This window comes from Chinchilla lanigera, unplaced genomic scaffold (genome assembly GCF_000276665.1).
Source record: "Chinchilla lanigera isolate Chin_1 unplaced genomic scaffold, ChiLan1.0 scaffold00067, whole genome shotgun sequence".
Taxonomy (NCBI): Eukaryota; Metazoa; Chordata; class Mammalia; order Rodentia; family Chinchillidae; genus Chinchilla; species Chinchilla lanigera.
The window spans coordinates 9454828-9467666 of NW_004955468.1; the positions used below are offsets into that span (position 1 = coordinate 9454828).

The 12839-nt window shown below is 40.8% G+C and overlaps 1 protein-coding gene across 3 annotated transcripts in view; it reads right to left on the bottom strand.

Annotated features, from left to right (window-relative positions):
- Positions 1-10080, bottom strand: part of Fcrl5 (Fc receptor-like 5) — a 30254-nt gene extending 20174 nt beyond the window's left edge. For 2 of the 3 annotated variants that reach the window (XM_005400123.2, XM_005400121.2), the window contains exons 1-7: positions 9935-10080; positions 8606-8626; positions 7172-7417; positions 5130-5387; positions 4556-4840; positions 3043-3306; positions 1324-1593 (exon numbers count right to left, since the gene is read on the bottom strand). In XM_005400123.2, coding sequence (XP_005400180.1) covers positions 1324-1593; positions 3043-3306; positions 4556-4840; positions 5130-5387; positions 7172-7417; positions 8606-8626; positions 9935-9965 — 1375 coding nt within the window. In that variant the 5' untranslated portion in view covers positions 9966-10080. The remainder of the gene's footprint in view (positions 1-1323; positions 1594-3042; positions 3307-4555; positions 4841-5129; positions 5388-7171; positions 7418-8605; positions 8627-9934) is intronic. The other variant, XM_005400122.2, reaches the window with a different exon arrangement.
- Positions 10081-12839: the final 2759 nt, after the last annotated feature.

A 12839-nucleotide genomic window follows, 5' to 3' on the forward strand; every position in this document is an offset into this window, starting at 1 on the left:
TTTCCCTTTTGCACAGAAGATGACACCCTCAGGGAAGAATTCCCTTATGTTGATGTCACCAGACCCACTCCCTTCCTGCACCAGCTTCTTTATCCTTCCCTCTGCCCTGAGACTATGGAAGAGCTTTTCCTCATATTAACCTAAATACCAACCAGAGAAGGTGGGATCTACATTTAAACAGACAGTTGTTGGGCAAATGTTCATATGAAGGTATTTTTTGTGCCAGATGCTTGCAGGCCCTCTGTTTGGTATTGTGGTCTGGGTACAGTCTTTCGTGAACAGTTCTTGTCCTCTGACACTTGCATGAGAGCCCCTTCTTTATAATTTTCTGGCTTTAATCATTTATTTGGGCTAGGGCTTGACAAAACCACTCCATTTTGACTTTGCCAACTTTCACTCCTGTCTGCCCACAGTGGATTCTCCACTGTGGTATCACCCTGTGCCCACTGGCCTCTAACCTGGATGTAAAATCCCTTCTGCCTGTATTGTTTCCCTCCAAACACCGTCTGGTTGTATAATCCTCTCCATGTTAAAAAAACAATAAAATGACACAAAAACCACCTTGTTTGTGCTTAATCTTCCCCATAATGTCTTTCTCCTCAGTTTCCATTGACAGATTTCTGTGAAAAGAGCTTCTCTTCTTTTCTAACCACTCATTTTATGTCCTGTGCAGCCCCATCATTACTTCAACCAATCTACCAAAGTTGGTACTTCTTGTTTATAAATATAATCATGATAAGGACAATATCAAAAACAAAAGATGCTTCTTATACTGATAAAGTAGTGCTTTTAGCTCTCTGGTCTGCATACAAATGGATCATATAAAATTTATAACCACACCTATGTAGACTGAAAGTATTTTTCAAAACACTATCAGGTGTTAGTGTTTCTGTTTTACAGATAAGGGAACTGAGGTTCAAAGAGGTTAAGTCATAAACTAGTAAGTGATGAGATACCAATCAAAACCTGGTACTCTAGCTATGGTCTGTGTTCTTCTGCATGTGGCTAAATTCAGTGTGTGCGGCTGAATTCTTAGCTATCATCATCTCTGAGCTCAGCCTCATCTGAATTGGCCACTATCATTTGCATAAGGCATTTTCTTCCTCTGGATTCTGAGGCACACACTCTCCTAGTATCTCTCTCAGCCAGGTTCCTTCTTGGTGTTTTCTCCTGCACTGCTGCTTCAGTGAGTTGGGGAGTAGAGAGAACAGTGAGCTGCCCCAAGGAAGAAGCAGAGGAAACTGGAAGGTGGGAACACATTTCCAGCAGTGCTGGGGAAGTAGGATGAGCCAATGATGTGGTGTGAGGAAACCCAGGGCTTACCGGTGACTGAGAGCTTCAGGGCCTCACTGCGTTTGGGGCCTAAGCCATTGTTAGCTGTGCAGTAGTAGTTCCCAGAGTGTTCTACAGTCAGAGGGAACCTGGCCAAACTTGAACTGGTTTTTGTCTTCCAAAGGATTGCGTCTTCATGAAGAAACTGGTACAAGATCTCGGGAGAACCTCTGTTGACCTCACAGCGAAAGTTCACTCGCTCTCCCTCCAGAAATTTGGTCTTCCCAGTGCTGAGGGTGAGAACTGGCTGGGACACTGGGACTGAGGGAGAGGAAATGAAAAACAGTCACTTCTGCTTCTTACACAAATTTCAATTGGTGGCCAATGCCAGTGGCCAGAGTCCAGTCTCTACGGGCTGTCAGGGCCGCCCAGCAACCTCCCAGGCCTCTCTCACCATCTGTCTCCTGTCCTTCTTGCTCATCTTTCCCTGGCTGCTCTTTTGCCATCAGACTTCTGGCCCCTTCCCTCCTGGAACCCTTGTTAAATGATTTGCTTCCCCTTTGCAGAGAGATGATGCCCTCAGGGGAGAAGTCCCTATGTTGCTGCCACCAAACTCACAGTCTTGCTCTGCCAGCCTCTTGCTCTTTCCCTCTGACCCATCGCTATGGAAAAGCCACTGCTTGCCTCCACATCATTGTGAGGATTTGTCACTCCCTGTTCTTGGATCTACCACAGGGTTCTGCTTTTGCCCCCTTTCCTCTCCAAAACCATGCGTTCTTTGAGGGCCCTCTCCCTGCACTCAGACTGATTCTGTCTATTTACATGAAATGTAAGTTGGGAGAGTGTAGGCAATGTCTACAGATGGCGTTTCCAGCCTGTGTGGTAGCGCACACCCTGACCCTCACTGTGACTTCTGATGCTCAGAGCTCACTCCTGGTGGAGAGTGGCTTCTCCTACTGGCTGGGTCCCCAGGCCATGGTCTGGGTACAGACATCGTTCCTAAAATGGTCTTTGAGCGAAAAATGTTGAGGGAGGTTCCTTTCTAGGGGAGTGTTTTCCTCAGAGTTTCATCTTTATGATAAAACTGATACAGGAAGGGGAAGAGCTTCCAAGGCTCCAAAGTGAAGCTCTGCCACATCCTCCAAGGCAAATTGTGCTATGGGAGCTCTGGTAGGAAGGAAATGATGTGTCACTGGGACTCATAGAGACAGGGAGGTGGTCAAGGGGGGTCATACAACTCCTTCAATTAAGGGGGCTCAAGAGACATGATCCTAAATCAGTCATGGTTCTAATATCCTGTTTGTTCTACCTTTATTCTCAAGAACCATTTTCACTTAAACAGAGAAGGAGTTTGTGAACATGAAGGGTTGGACATATGCCTAATCACTGAGCAGCTTTAAAAGTCTCCATTTCATCTGGGTGTGGTGGCAATGGCTGTAATCTCAGTACTGTGGGGGACTGAGGCAGAAGATCACCATGAATTTGAGGCCAGTGTAAGCTACATGGTAAGTTCAAGGACAGCCTGGGCTGCAAGATCTTGTGTCAGAAAACCAAAAAATACCCACTAAAACAAAAAACAAAACTCAGTTTCCATAGCCTCTTCCACCCCTTTTTCTTGCTCATCTTTAACTCACTCCTGGCAGGTTGTTCAAAGCAGTGAATTATTAATAACAATTAACATCCACTCCCACTCATTGCCTATAGTCTGCAACAGGGATCCCTGCATGCAGTTGATCATCTAGTCTTCAAATGACACCTGGCAGAACCCACCTTTCACTTTGATGACCACTGGCTTGCTGGTAAACTGTCCACCTTTACAGTAATATTCCCCTTCATGGCTGCTTTGCACTATAGAGATCTTGTATTTTGCTTCTGAGAATATCTTTTCGTCCTTATTCCATATTCTTTTTTTATACCAGGAGAACTTAATGAACCTTGGGTCCATTTCTACTAAGCAGATGAGCAGCAGCTCCTGCCCTTCAATGACAGACTCTGAGGCTGAGTGTGTGGGTATGCGGACTTTGGCAACAGCTCCTAAATAAATAAAAATGACATGTGTGGGAGTCTTGACAGTGGGGTGCTGAAAGATCCAGAAGAATCATAGGATGAGAAGGGAAAAATCTGCTAGTCTCATGTGGGAAGTTGGAGTTAGCCTTGCCCTTGGGAAGAGGTAATCTGTGGTCCCTGTCTTCCTGGAGAGGCCCTCTACTCCCTAAGGGTCTTGGGAAGAAACATAAGTAGGAATAGAGGCAATCTGCTGTTCCCATCTGAGATGGTATGGTTGGGGGTCATGATGCCAGCATAGGAAAGTGCCTTTCATGCTATCCTCAGGTTCTGGAAGAATAAATGAAGATAACTGAACAGAGGAGAAGGGCTTGTGGTTGGGGTTCCACAAGTTATGCTGTGGGGTGGGGGAGGCCATGCTAGAAATTATTGTGCTGTAACTGTTGGTTAACACCTTCTCTATCTTCTCTGAATCATTTTTCCCTTAAACTCAAGAACTCAGAAACATCTGTTTCCTATAACTGCAGAACAGACCAATAGAAATCAGCAAGTTTAGAAAAACAGTTATAAAACTGTTTTGTTTTTCTTAAAGAGGGGAATAAGTCTATTGGAAATGCTCACTTTCACTCTTTTCCTGCTCAGGAAAGTGAACACCCTAGTCTCTGTCCCTTCTTAATTCTCAAATAGATTTCTCAAGAGACAAACCGGATGTAATGAGGGAACACATTTGTCCATTGGCTAATAGTCATGCTTGAGAACGTACACAATTTCAGAAATTTAGGAAAAAGTGATGGTGTGGTACCATCTCCAGGGGCATCAAGTTGGAACTGTTTAGTTTCCAGACTTTCATCCTTTGGTTTTCTAGTCTGGCGTAGCCTGCTCCAGGCACCTGGAGTTGTAGGAGTCTATTCACCTGGTTGAGCGCAGTCTGCTCAGGTCAGTCAGAGCACTCTGCTGAGGCACAGAGTTTATGCCTGTTGGCCTCAGAGGAACCAAGGCATGTCAAGGGAGAGAGAAAAGAAAGTTCCTCTTCTGAGAGAAAGGAAAAGGCTGTGTCTAAGAGCATTGGAAGGAAATGTAAGTATTGTTTTTTTGGCTTTCCTCATTCTAAGCTCTTCTAAGATATCCACAAGAGCCAGGCTGTCTTCTCTTGTGCAGCTCCTTTTCTCACAGAATGAGAACCCCTTTCCACATGGAGCAGTGACCCAAATGGATATGTGATTCTGAGTAACTGCTCCAGACATATTCCCAGAAAATCTCGGAACGCATGGATACTCACTCTGCACACGAATTTGGGATACACGGCTCTCTTTCCAAACACTGGAAATCACCGCCCCTGCCTTGCACTGGTAGATCCCTGAATATTCAGGCCAGATGGCAGAAATCTGGAGTTCTGGGTTGTTAGTGCAGCCTGACTCCAGGGCCTTGTTATTTCTGAAGAAGCAGAACTGGAGCATGACATCTGACTTCTGAGGAGAGAGCTGGGTCTTACAGGTCAGGGTCACTTGGGTCCCATCTTTGGACTGAGAGAGGCTATCCGTCAGCACAGGACTTGAAAACAGCTCTAGAGAGAAGGATCACAACAGTCCCTGGAGGAATGAGGCTTGGAAATGTTCTGGAGAAAAACACAATTCATTCTCAGCACCACCAAGTGGAGCTGTGGGGCTGCTACCTTCTACCAAAAGCAAGTAAGGGGAGTTATGGTGGTGCCATGTTTGATTCTTAATCTTTTCCAGCCCAACACACTGTTACACTTTCTCTCAGTGTATCTCAGCCCACCTCACTCTTCCTGTTCTACCACCTCAGGGACCCTTGGTTTCACTAACCCATTCACAAAATAATAAATGCTTTACCTTGGACTTGGATTTTGACCGTATTGGAACGAGCTCCGTAGTGAAGATTTTTCCTAACTCCAGTACAGTGATATTCACCATTGTCCCTCAGACTTGCTCGATGAATGTTGAACTCAGTGTTTTTACCAAGTAATGCCAGTAATTCACCATCCTTATAAATTTTGATATTGTCTAGTTCTGTTTGTGCCCTTGCCCGGCACCTCAGAACCGCAGAGTCTCCTTCAAACACAAAGAGTGGAGTTTGCAGGACCAGTGCAGCTGGAGGAAACATACAGTTAGTTAATTATTCATCCCATTGTTTCCTCTCCCTTTTCATTATTGTAAGTAGATTGTACAAGGGAGGAGGAGATTGGGAGAAAAATTAAAAGAATCATCCTTTCTTGTTTTCTGATTTTGAGATGAATACCCGTACCTTGAGAAAAGTTGGAAAGTAGTAAAAACACTTATCATCTCACACCTCATAATTCTGACATGTATTTTTCCAGTTTTCTCTGCCAGGTTCAGGTACATAATTATTTCTGTGTATCTTATTTTTCTTTTCATGAAATTGGAATAATATTTATATATCTGAAGATTTTCTTTTCACTTTCTATACTATAAACACTTTCTTATGTCACTAATATCATTGTTGAACTTGATTTTTTAACGACCTCAAAGTTTTCTATCAATGGAAGCAACATAATTTATGTGATGAGTCTTATTTTTTTTCTTTGAAGCAAGGTCTTTCTATTTTGCTTAGGCTGGCCTCAAACATGAGATCTTCTCTCCTCAGTCTCCTATGTAGCTGTGATTACTGTGTACCACCACATCCAACTTGCATCTTCTTTCTGGTAATTTAAGGTACTCTGCTTTTGAAGATATATTTATAATTGTTTCAGTAAGTAAATGTTTAAGAGAGGAATTGTTGAATCAAACAGCATAAACTTTTTTTCTTCTTGCTGCTGTATCGCTTCCTTGCTCACAAAATTAAAGAACATTATAACTAGTATGATAGACTTCAAAGTCAAAACAAATGGTTTTAGAAAAACAAATGAAATGCCTTTTATTTTCTCTTTATTTATTTATTATATCGGTCAGTCTGCCTATCTACATCTACTTATTCAACATATATTGCAACTATATATGTGAAAATCTTCATGGTACTTATTATGTCAATCAAATAGTATGGCTTAAATCTATACATCTTGTCTCAAAGTACAGGAACCATTCAAATGAATTACTTCTCAAATTTCCTTTTACCCGAGGAGCTTGTAAAGAATTGTTAATTTCCTACCACTTTATTTGTAACTCTGTATTGTCTGTACTGTTCTTTTGCTATTTTGTAAGAGGTTGTCTGTCTGTTAATGTTTTCCTCCTCTTATTTTTAAAATAAAAAAATTTTTTAAAAAAATTATATTCTTGGGACCTACTTTCACAGATTTTGATTCAGTACATAGAGGGTAGGCCCTGAATATCTGTATGATTAAAAAGCTACCTAGGCTTTCTATGTCAGATTGAATTTTAAGAACAACAGGTTTAGAGGCATTAATCCACTCTGTAGAAATTGCAATGAGCGGGGTGTAGTGGTGCAAACTTGTACTTCCAGCACCCTGAGGCTAAGGTAGGAGGATTGAAAATTTGAGCCTATCCTGGGCAACTTAGTGACAGAGCAAGACCTTGCTCAAAATAAAAATGTACAAATACAGAATTTAAAGTCCTTGAACTTAATCTCTCTCACACACAAAAATTTAGTGTTTGACTCACCCACAACTTTAGCTTATATATGACAATTATGTCCTTTTGGACACACTATTCCAAGTCACTGCCCATTGAGTTTTATCTAGAGGATTTAAACTTTCTTAATTTTTATGATTAAATTTGGGAAGGCAATTCTATTACCTATCTGGTTTTATACCAAATTATTTAACTCCTTCTCTGTCCAACTGTAGTGTGGAATGAAATTGGTCACTCATAAGTCATCTGAAGGAAATAATGGTGACAGCTAGAAAGAAAAATGGGCTAAAATTATTTATAAAGTTCATTTCTATTACATTTTTCCTAACCTGCAACAAAATCCAAGTGCACAGGGTCACTCACAGACGAGCTGCCAACCCAGCATCTGTAATCTCCCAACTGTTTGACCTCCAGGGTGTTTCCTTCGGTTTCCGTTAATAATCTATGTCCATGGTACCACTTTATTCTCCCTGGTGAAGAAAAGCTAAATCCACTGCAAGTCAGATTCACTGTCTCTCCTTGAAAAACCGGAGTCCATGGAGGATGAAGGAAGATCACAGGTTTGGGTGCAGTTGCTGCGGAGGAGAGAGAAATGCATGTGCGGTAGAGGTGGCTGTGGTTCCAGCTGCAGAGATTCTGTGCATAGATGGGAGGACCTGGTTCTGGACAGTCCCTAGGAGACCCTGTGAGAGGGTCATTCATGGCTTATGGCTGTCTGTCAGCCAGCAGCACTCACTTCCTCCCACAGAGAGTGATTACTTGGGGGATGCCAATGAGCAAAATCTCGTCAAGGGAGTAAAATGTAGTATTCACTGTCATGTTTGCACTCAGGCGGTTGTGTAAGTGGATTCCAGGGAAAAATCACCCCTACCTCTGCCACCTCATCCTGGTCCTAAACCCAGAAGAACTTACACAGGCACTGGTAAAATCACAATTTTGCATTTTCCTAAAGTAATAAATAATTGCATCAAAAGATTTTGGCACTGAAGAAACCCTGAGAGATCACCTCGCCTAATGGCTTCATTTTATAGATGATGATTGAAATACCCAGAAAAATCCCAATCATATCTAACTGTGGTAGAACAAGAAGTGGTAAAGTCTTCTGCTAGAATCCCTGGACAAGGGTCCAGGTGTGGTAGTTGATCTTGGACAAGAGGGGTTGTAGAAAATTCTTGCTATTTATGGGTCCCCAGATACCTAAGACACTCTGACCTAGAAGAATAGCTATGAATCAGAATTCAGAAAATGTGTAATACTGATAAGCTTGCCTTTTCTCCAAGTCTCTCTTTTTTGTATATTTCTTCCTTGTGAAGACCCAGTTGTTAGATGTTCCACTCCTCACACATTTCCTGGAGGATTTCAGTCCTAAAACTGGCATCTCTATCATGTGATATTTTCAGACAAGTTTTCCTGGCTTGCTGATTGGACAGGACCTCTCCTGAGTCCTGCATATTTACCATGGAGCTGAAAGTGTCCTATCTGGCTAAGTGGGGTCCATTTGCATGAGAAGTAAATACAGGGCTTAGAAAAGGCCAGCAGCTGTCTGTTCCTCCACCACATCACCCAGGGAGGTAGAGGTTGACTGTGAAACTACCCTGGTTCTTAGGCAATGCCAAGAGATCAAGCATCACTTCCACATCCCTGATGAGCTTGGCAAAACAATGGGAGATGTTAGGGATCCTCAGGTAACCATCACAAATATTTTAGACTAGGGAGACACTGTTATCCAGAGACACACAAGAGCCAAAGCAAGGAGAACTCACCAACTTGTCCACTGGCAGGAGCTGCAAAGGAAATGTAGAACCAGACATGAGCACAGAGCAGGGATTCTTTGGCTTTTCAAAGATGATACATTTCCCTCGTCCATTTACTATATTTTTTTCATTTAAAAATTCGTTTCTAAAATGTTAGTAATGATTTATCAAATGTGTGTACATCTAAGGCATGAGGCTTAGATTTCTAAGATAAATGAAAGATGGTATCTGCTAGCAGCGAGTTGACCGGTGGGGCAGACAGAAACATGATGCTAAATAATATCATGTAAATTTGATGCCCAGTGCTGTAATTGACATACACATGGGGTGTCTTGAGGGCAGAAGGGCCATTCAGTTCAGTGTACGGAGTGTTTGTGTGTATTGAATAGAAAGGGGAGTGGGCCATGGAAGGCACCCCAAGGAGGTGACTCTTGAGAAAACTGACTGAGAACGTAGGAGCTAGCCAGGTGAGGTTTAGGGTTTGTGTGTGGCAAGAGATGATAGGGAAGCGACTCAAGGCAGGAAGGCACAGAAAGGAAGATAGGACACTAGTGTTCAAGAGCTGCAGGAGTCCAAAGTTTAAGGAGTCATGGGACCAAGAAGAATGCAGGGCCCAAATAAGTAGCTCTCATTTCATAAAAGCCATGGAAAGATTTCAAAGAGCGTGATACAGCTAGAACTGTCAACTTCTATGGTACGCTCTGGCAGAGGGCAGCCTTCAGTGAGACAAGCTGGGCATCTTAGATCACATGGTGAGGGATGATGATATTAAATTTTCTGTAGAGTGTTGATCCCAGATTATCCGAATTATTTGTTTGTTTGCTTGTGCATGGTTGTTTTCATTGTTTTCCCATTTGCAGAGTGCAAGCCTTCTGAGATCAGGACTTCTCTTATGTTCACTAGATAATCTTTCAGAACCTAGAGCAGTCCCTGACACATAAAAGGCATTCCTTAAATATTTGCTTATTGAAATAATGAATCAAATGAAAGGGCTAATTAGTAAGAGTTGAGATAGGATACAAGTTTGAGAAGTGAATATTGAGGGGGAAAAGGAGGAAAATTGACATATTTATAAATTGAGTATATTGAAGAGAAACATAAATAAAACATTAGCAGTTATGCTCATTATACATTTGGAGACTTTTTACTCGCTCTCATCACTGTCTTTAGTCCCAAGAAAGGAAGCCCTGAGCTACATAGTAAAACCTGAAAATACATTTCCTTATGTGGGAAAGACTCTCGGAGCAGGGGAGTCTGGGCCCCATGGACAGCGAAGGTCTGTGGTGGAAAAAGAAGCTGCCTCAACTGACCCAGCCCCATGTTGAGCCCTCTACTCACCCAGAACCAGTAGCGTTGCCCACAGCAACATGAAGACTGGAACAACCCGCAGCTGAGACCAAGAAGTTTTTGCAAGAATATCAGATTTGATCTTAATCTTATAGTTAATACACTGTTCACATCAGCCCTGAGGAACACATCTGAGAAACTGCTTTTTCTGCAAAATAAATTAGTATATCAGAAAAAAGGAAGTGAGAGCCCGGTCCATATGTACTTGTCAAAGTTTCCTGCCCAATGGTTAAAGTGAGAAAAATCAATGTTAAGGTTTTTTAAAAAGCACATGTTCTTAAACCCATATTTCAGCGATTGGGAAATTACCGTAAGGAAAGTACATCATGATTATTCTATCAATAATCAGAATGTTTATTGCGGCATTATTCACTACTGCTTAAACACAGGAAGCATCTTAAGAGAATGTGTACATGAGGCAATTTAACACCGTTCTGATCCATCTGCACAGGGACAAGAACAAAGCCATTAAGACTGAGGTAAACCTAGTCCATGCTAAGTTGGCAAGAGCACCTTGATTAACGAAAGAGAAAAAAGGGAGGTGTAGATTGATTTACCGTATGTGCTTTAGGATCAATGTAAAAAAATAGCACATGTGTGTTTGTGAAAGAGTATAAGTACACAAAAACTAATGGTTACATTTGAGGAATTTCATGTCTATGCTGTTGGAGTTTTACAAATGACCACCCGAATGTACAGATTTTATACTTTATAAAAGTCAAATTTTTATCCCAGCATATGGGTCAACAAATGTTCCAAAGATATTAGCTGCTCTGAGGAATGACAGTTTCTTTCAGATAATTGTTCCCATGTTCTTTTTCATACTTTTTTTCTACTTAAAGAACATTTAATGCTAAAACAAATAGTGTAGCTCTGAACATTCTCATATGTCTCTGTGAGAGTGGGCACATATTTTTAGTGGTCATGCACCTGGGGGTGGAATTCTTGGCTCATCAGGTATGCCTACTTGCAGTCAGTTTATAGGGTACTGCCAAATTATTTTCCAAAGTGATAGACTCTGCCGAGCCATGTGTGGTAGTCCTCACTGCTCTAAAATCCTTGCTTCTATAGGTATTATCTTGTAAATTTTAGTCATTTATTATGCTGAGGTCACCTCAATATGGTTTTAATTTTATGTCCTTGGTGAATTATGAGATTTAGCACATTTTTATATTCTAATTAGTGATTTAGATATTATTTTTATGTGAAATACTTGTTTAAATCTCTTCCCATTGTCCTACTTGTTTTTAGTCTTTCTGCTACTTAGGTTCTTTTTTTTTTTTTTTTTTGTTTTCTCCGGTACCAGGAACCGAACTCACGACCTTGCGCTTGCCAGGCAAGCACTTTTGCCGCTGAGCTAAATCCCCAGTCCCTACTTAGGTTCTTTTAATAGATTCTTTGTTATATGTACGTATTGTAAAAGTCTCTCTCCAATCTGTGACTTCTCTTTTTGTTGTTTGATAGGACCTTCTGGTGAAAAACATTCTAATTTTGATGTAATCCAATTCATCAATCTTTTCCTTTCTCATGAAATATTTTCACAATTCCCTCTGTTCATTTTTGTCTACTCCAAGACCTTGAAGATATCCTAGGTTGTCTTCCAGAAACTGTGTTTATTTTATATCTTTAATATCATTGTAAATAATTTTCATAGCCTGAGTGAACATTTACATTCACTTTTAATGCATATGAAGACAGCCAGTTTACCCAGTCTTATTTATTGAAAATTGATTTATTCTACAATTCAGAACAACATTGTATTTGTCATAAAACAGGAAACTGGGTGAGTTTGTTTTTGGAGACAGTTTTCTGTTCTATTTGTCTACTTCACACCAATACCACATTGTCCTACTTGTTGTCACTTTATAATAAATCTTATTATCAGCTAGTTTACGTCATATATTGCTTTTGTTTATGAAAATTGTCTTCTCTATTTTTGGTTCTTTGTATTTTCTTTGTTTTTCAAAATCAACCTTGTAATCTTTCAATTTTTAAAAATCAACTTGTCAGTTTCTATCCTTATCTAACCACAGACCCTGCATAACCGTGGCTTTACTTTCTTGTTCTCATGTTTGTATGAGCATTTAGAAGAACCCTGGAGGTGACAAATCTATTTCTCATATAAAAGGAATGTAAATGTCTGCAATCGGAGATTGTGGACAGTCTCCTAAGATGATAAATGAAAATTCCTTTCATAGTTGTATGCTGTTCTTCTCACTAAGAAAGAAAGTCCATATTCATTACCCTGGAACCTACCTGGCCTCCTGATTTGCTTTGACCAACAGAATGTAGAAGTAAAGCTGTGCAAATTTTGAGCCTAGTCCTTGAAGCTTGGCAATATGTTTTTGTTTTCTTAGAGCCCTGAACTACCATGTAAGGAAACTGTCATAAATGAGAGACTCCCAGGCAGCCCAACTGTTCCTACCATCCCAAATAAAGCATGAGACATGTAGATTAAGCTAACTTGAGTGTTCCTACCTGACTTTCAGTCCCTGATGAATGAGGCCACATTAGTGATCCCCAAATAACTCAGATGCCTGGTTGAGCAAGCAATAGATAACAGAGATGAACTTATTCTATCTTCTTTAGGAATTTTTAAGTCACTAAACAATAATGTACTTTTGCCTTAAAGTTTATTTTTCCTAATAGATCAAACTTGTTTAACATGTATAGAACACTATTTAAACCTACATCTTTGCAAATTTTAGTCCACCTCTGTCTTGTTTTCTCTTATGGCATAACTCTTTTTTTATGCATGCCTGTTCTAATATTATGGCCCTCTTTCTAATTTTCATGTTTTATTTCTCTTCACTGTTATCCATTGGCTACTACTTCATGATAGAGACATTTACTGCTCCCCAAATAGCCATTTACTCCATGTTTCCCAGCCCCGTGC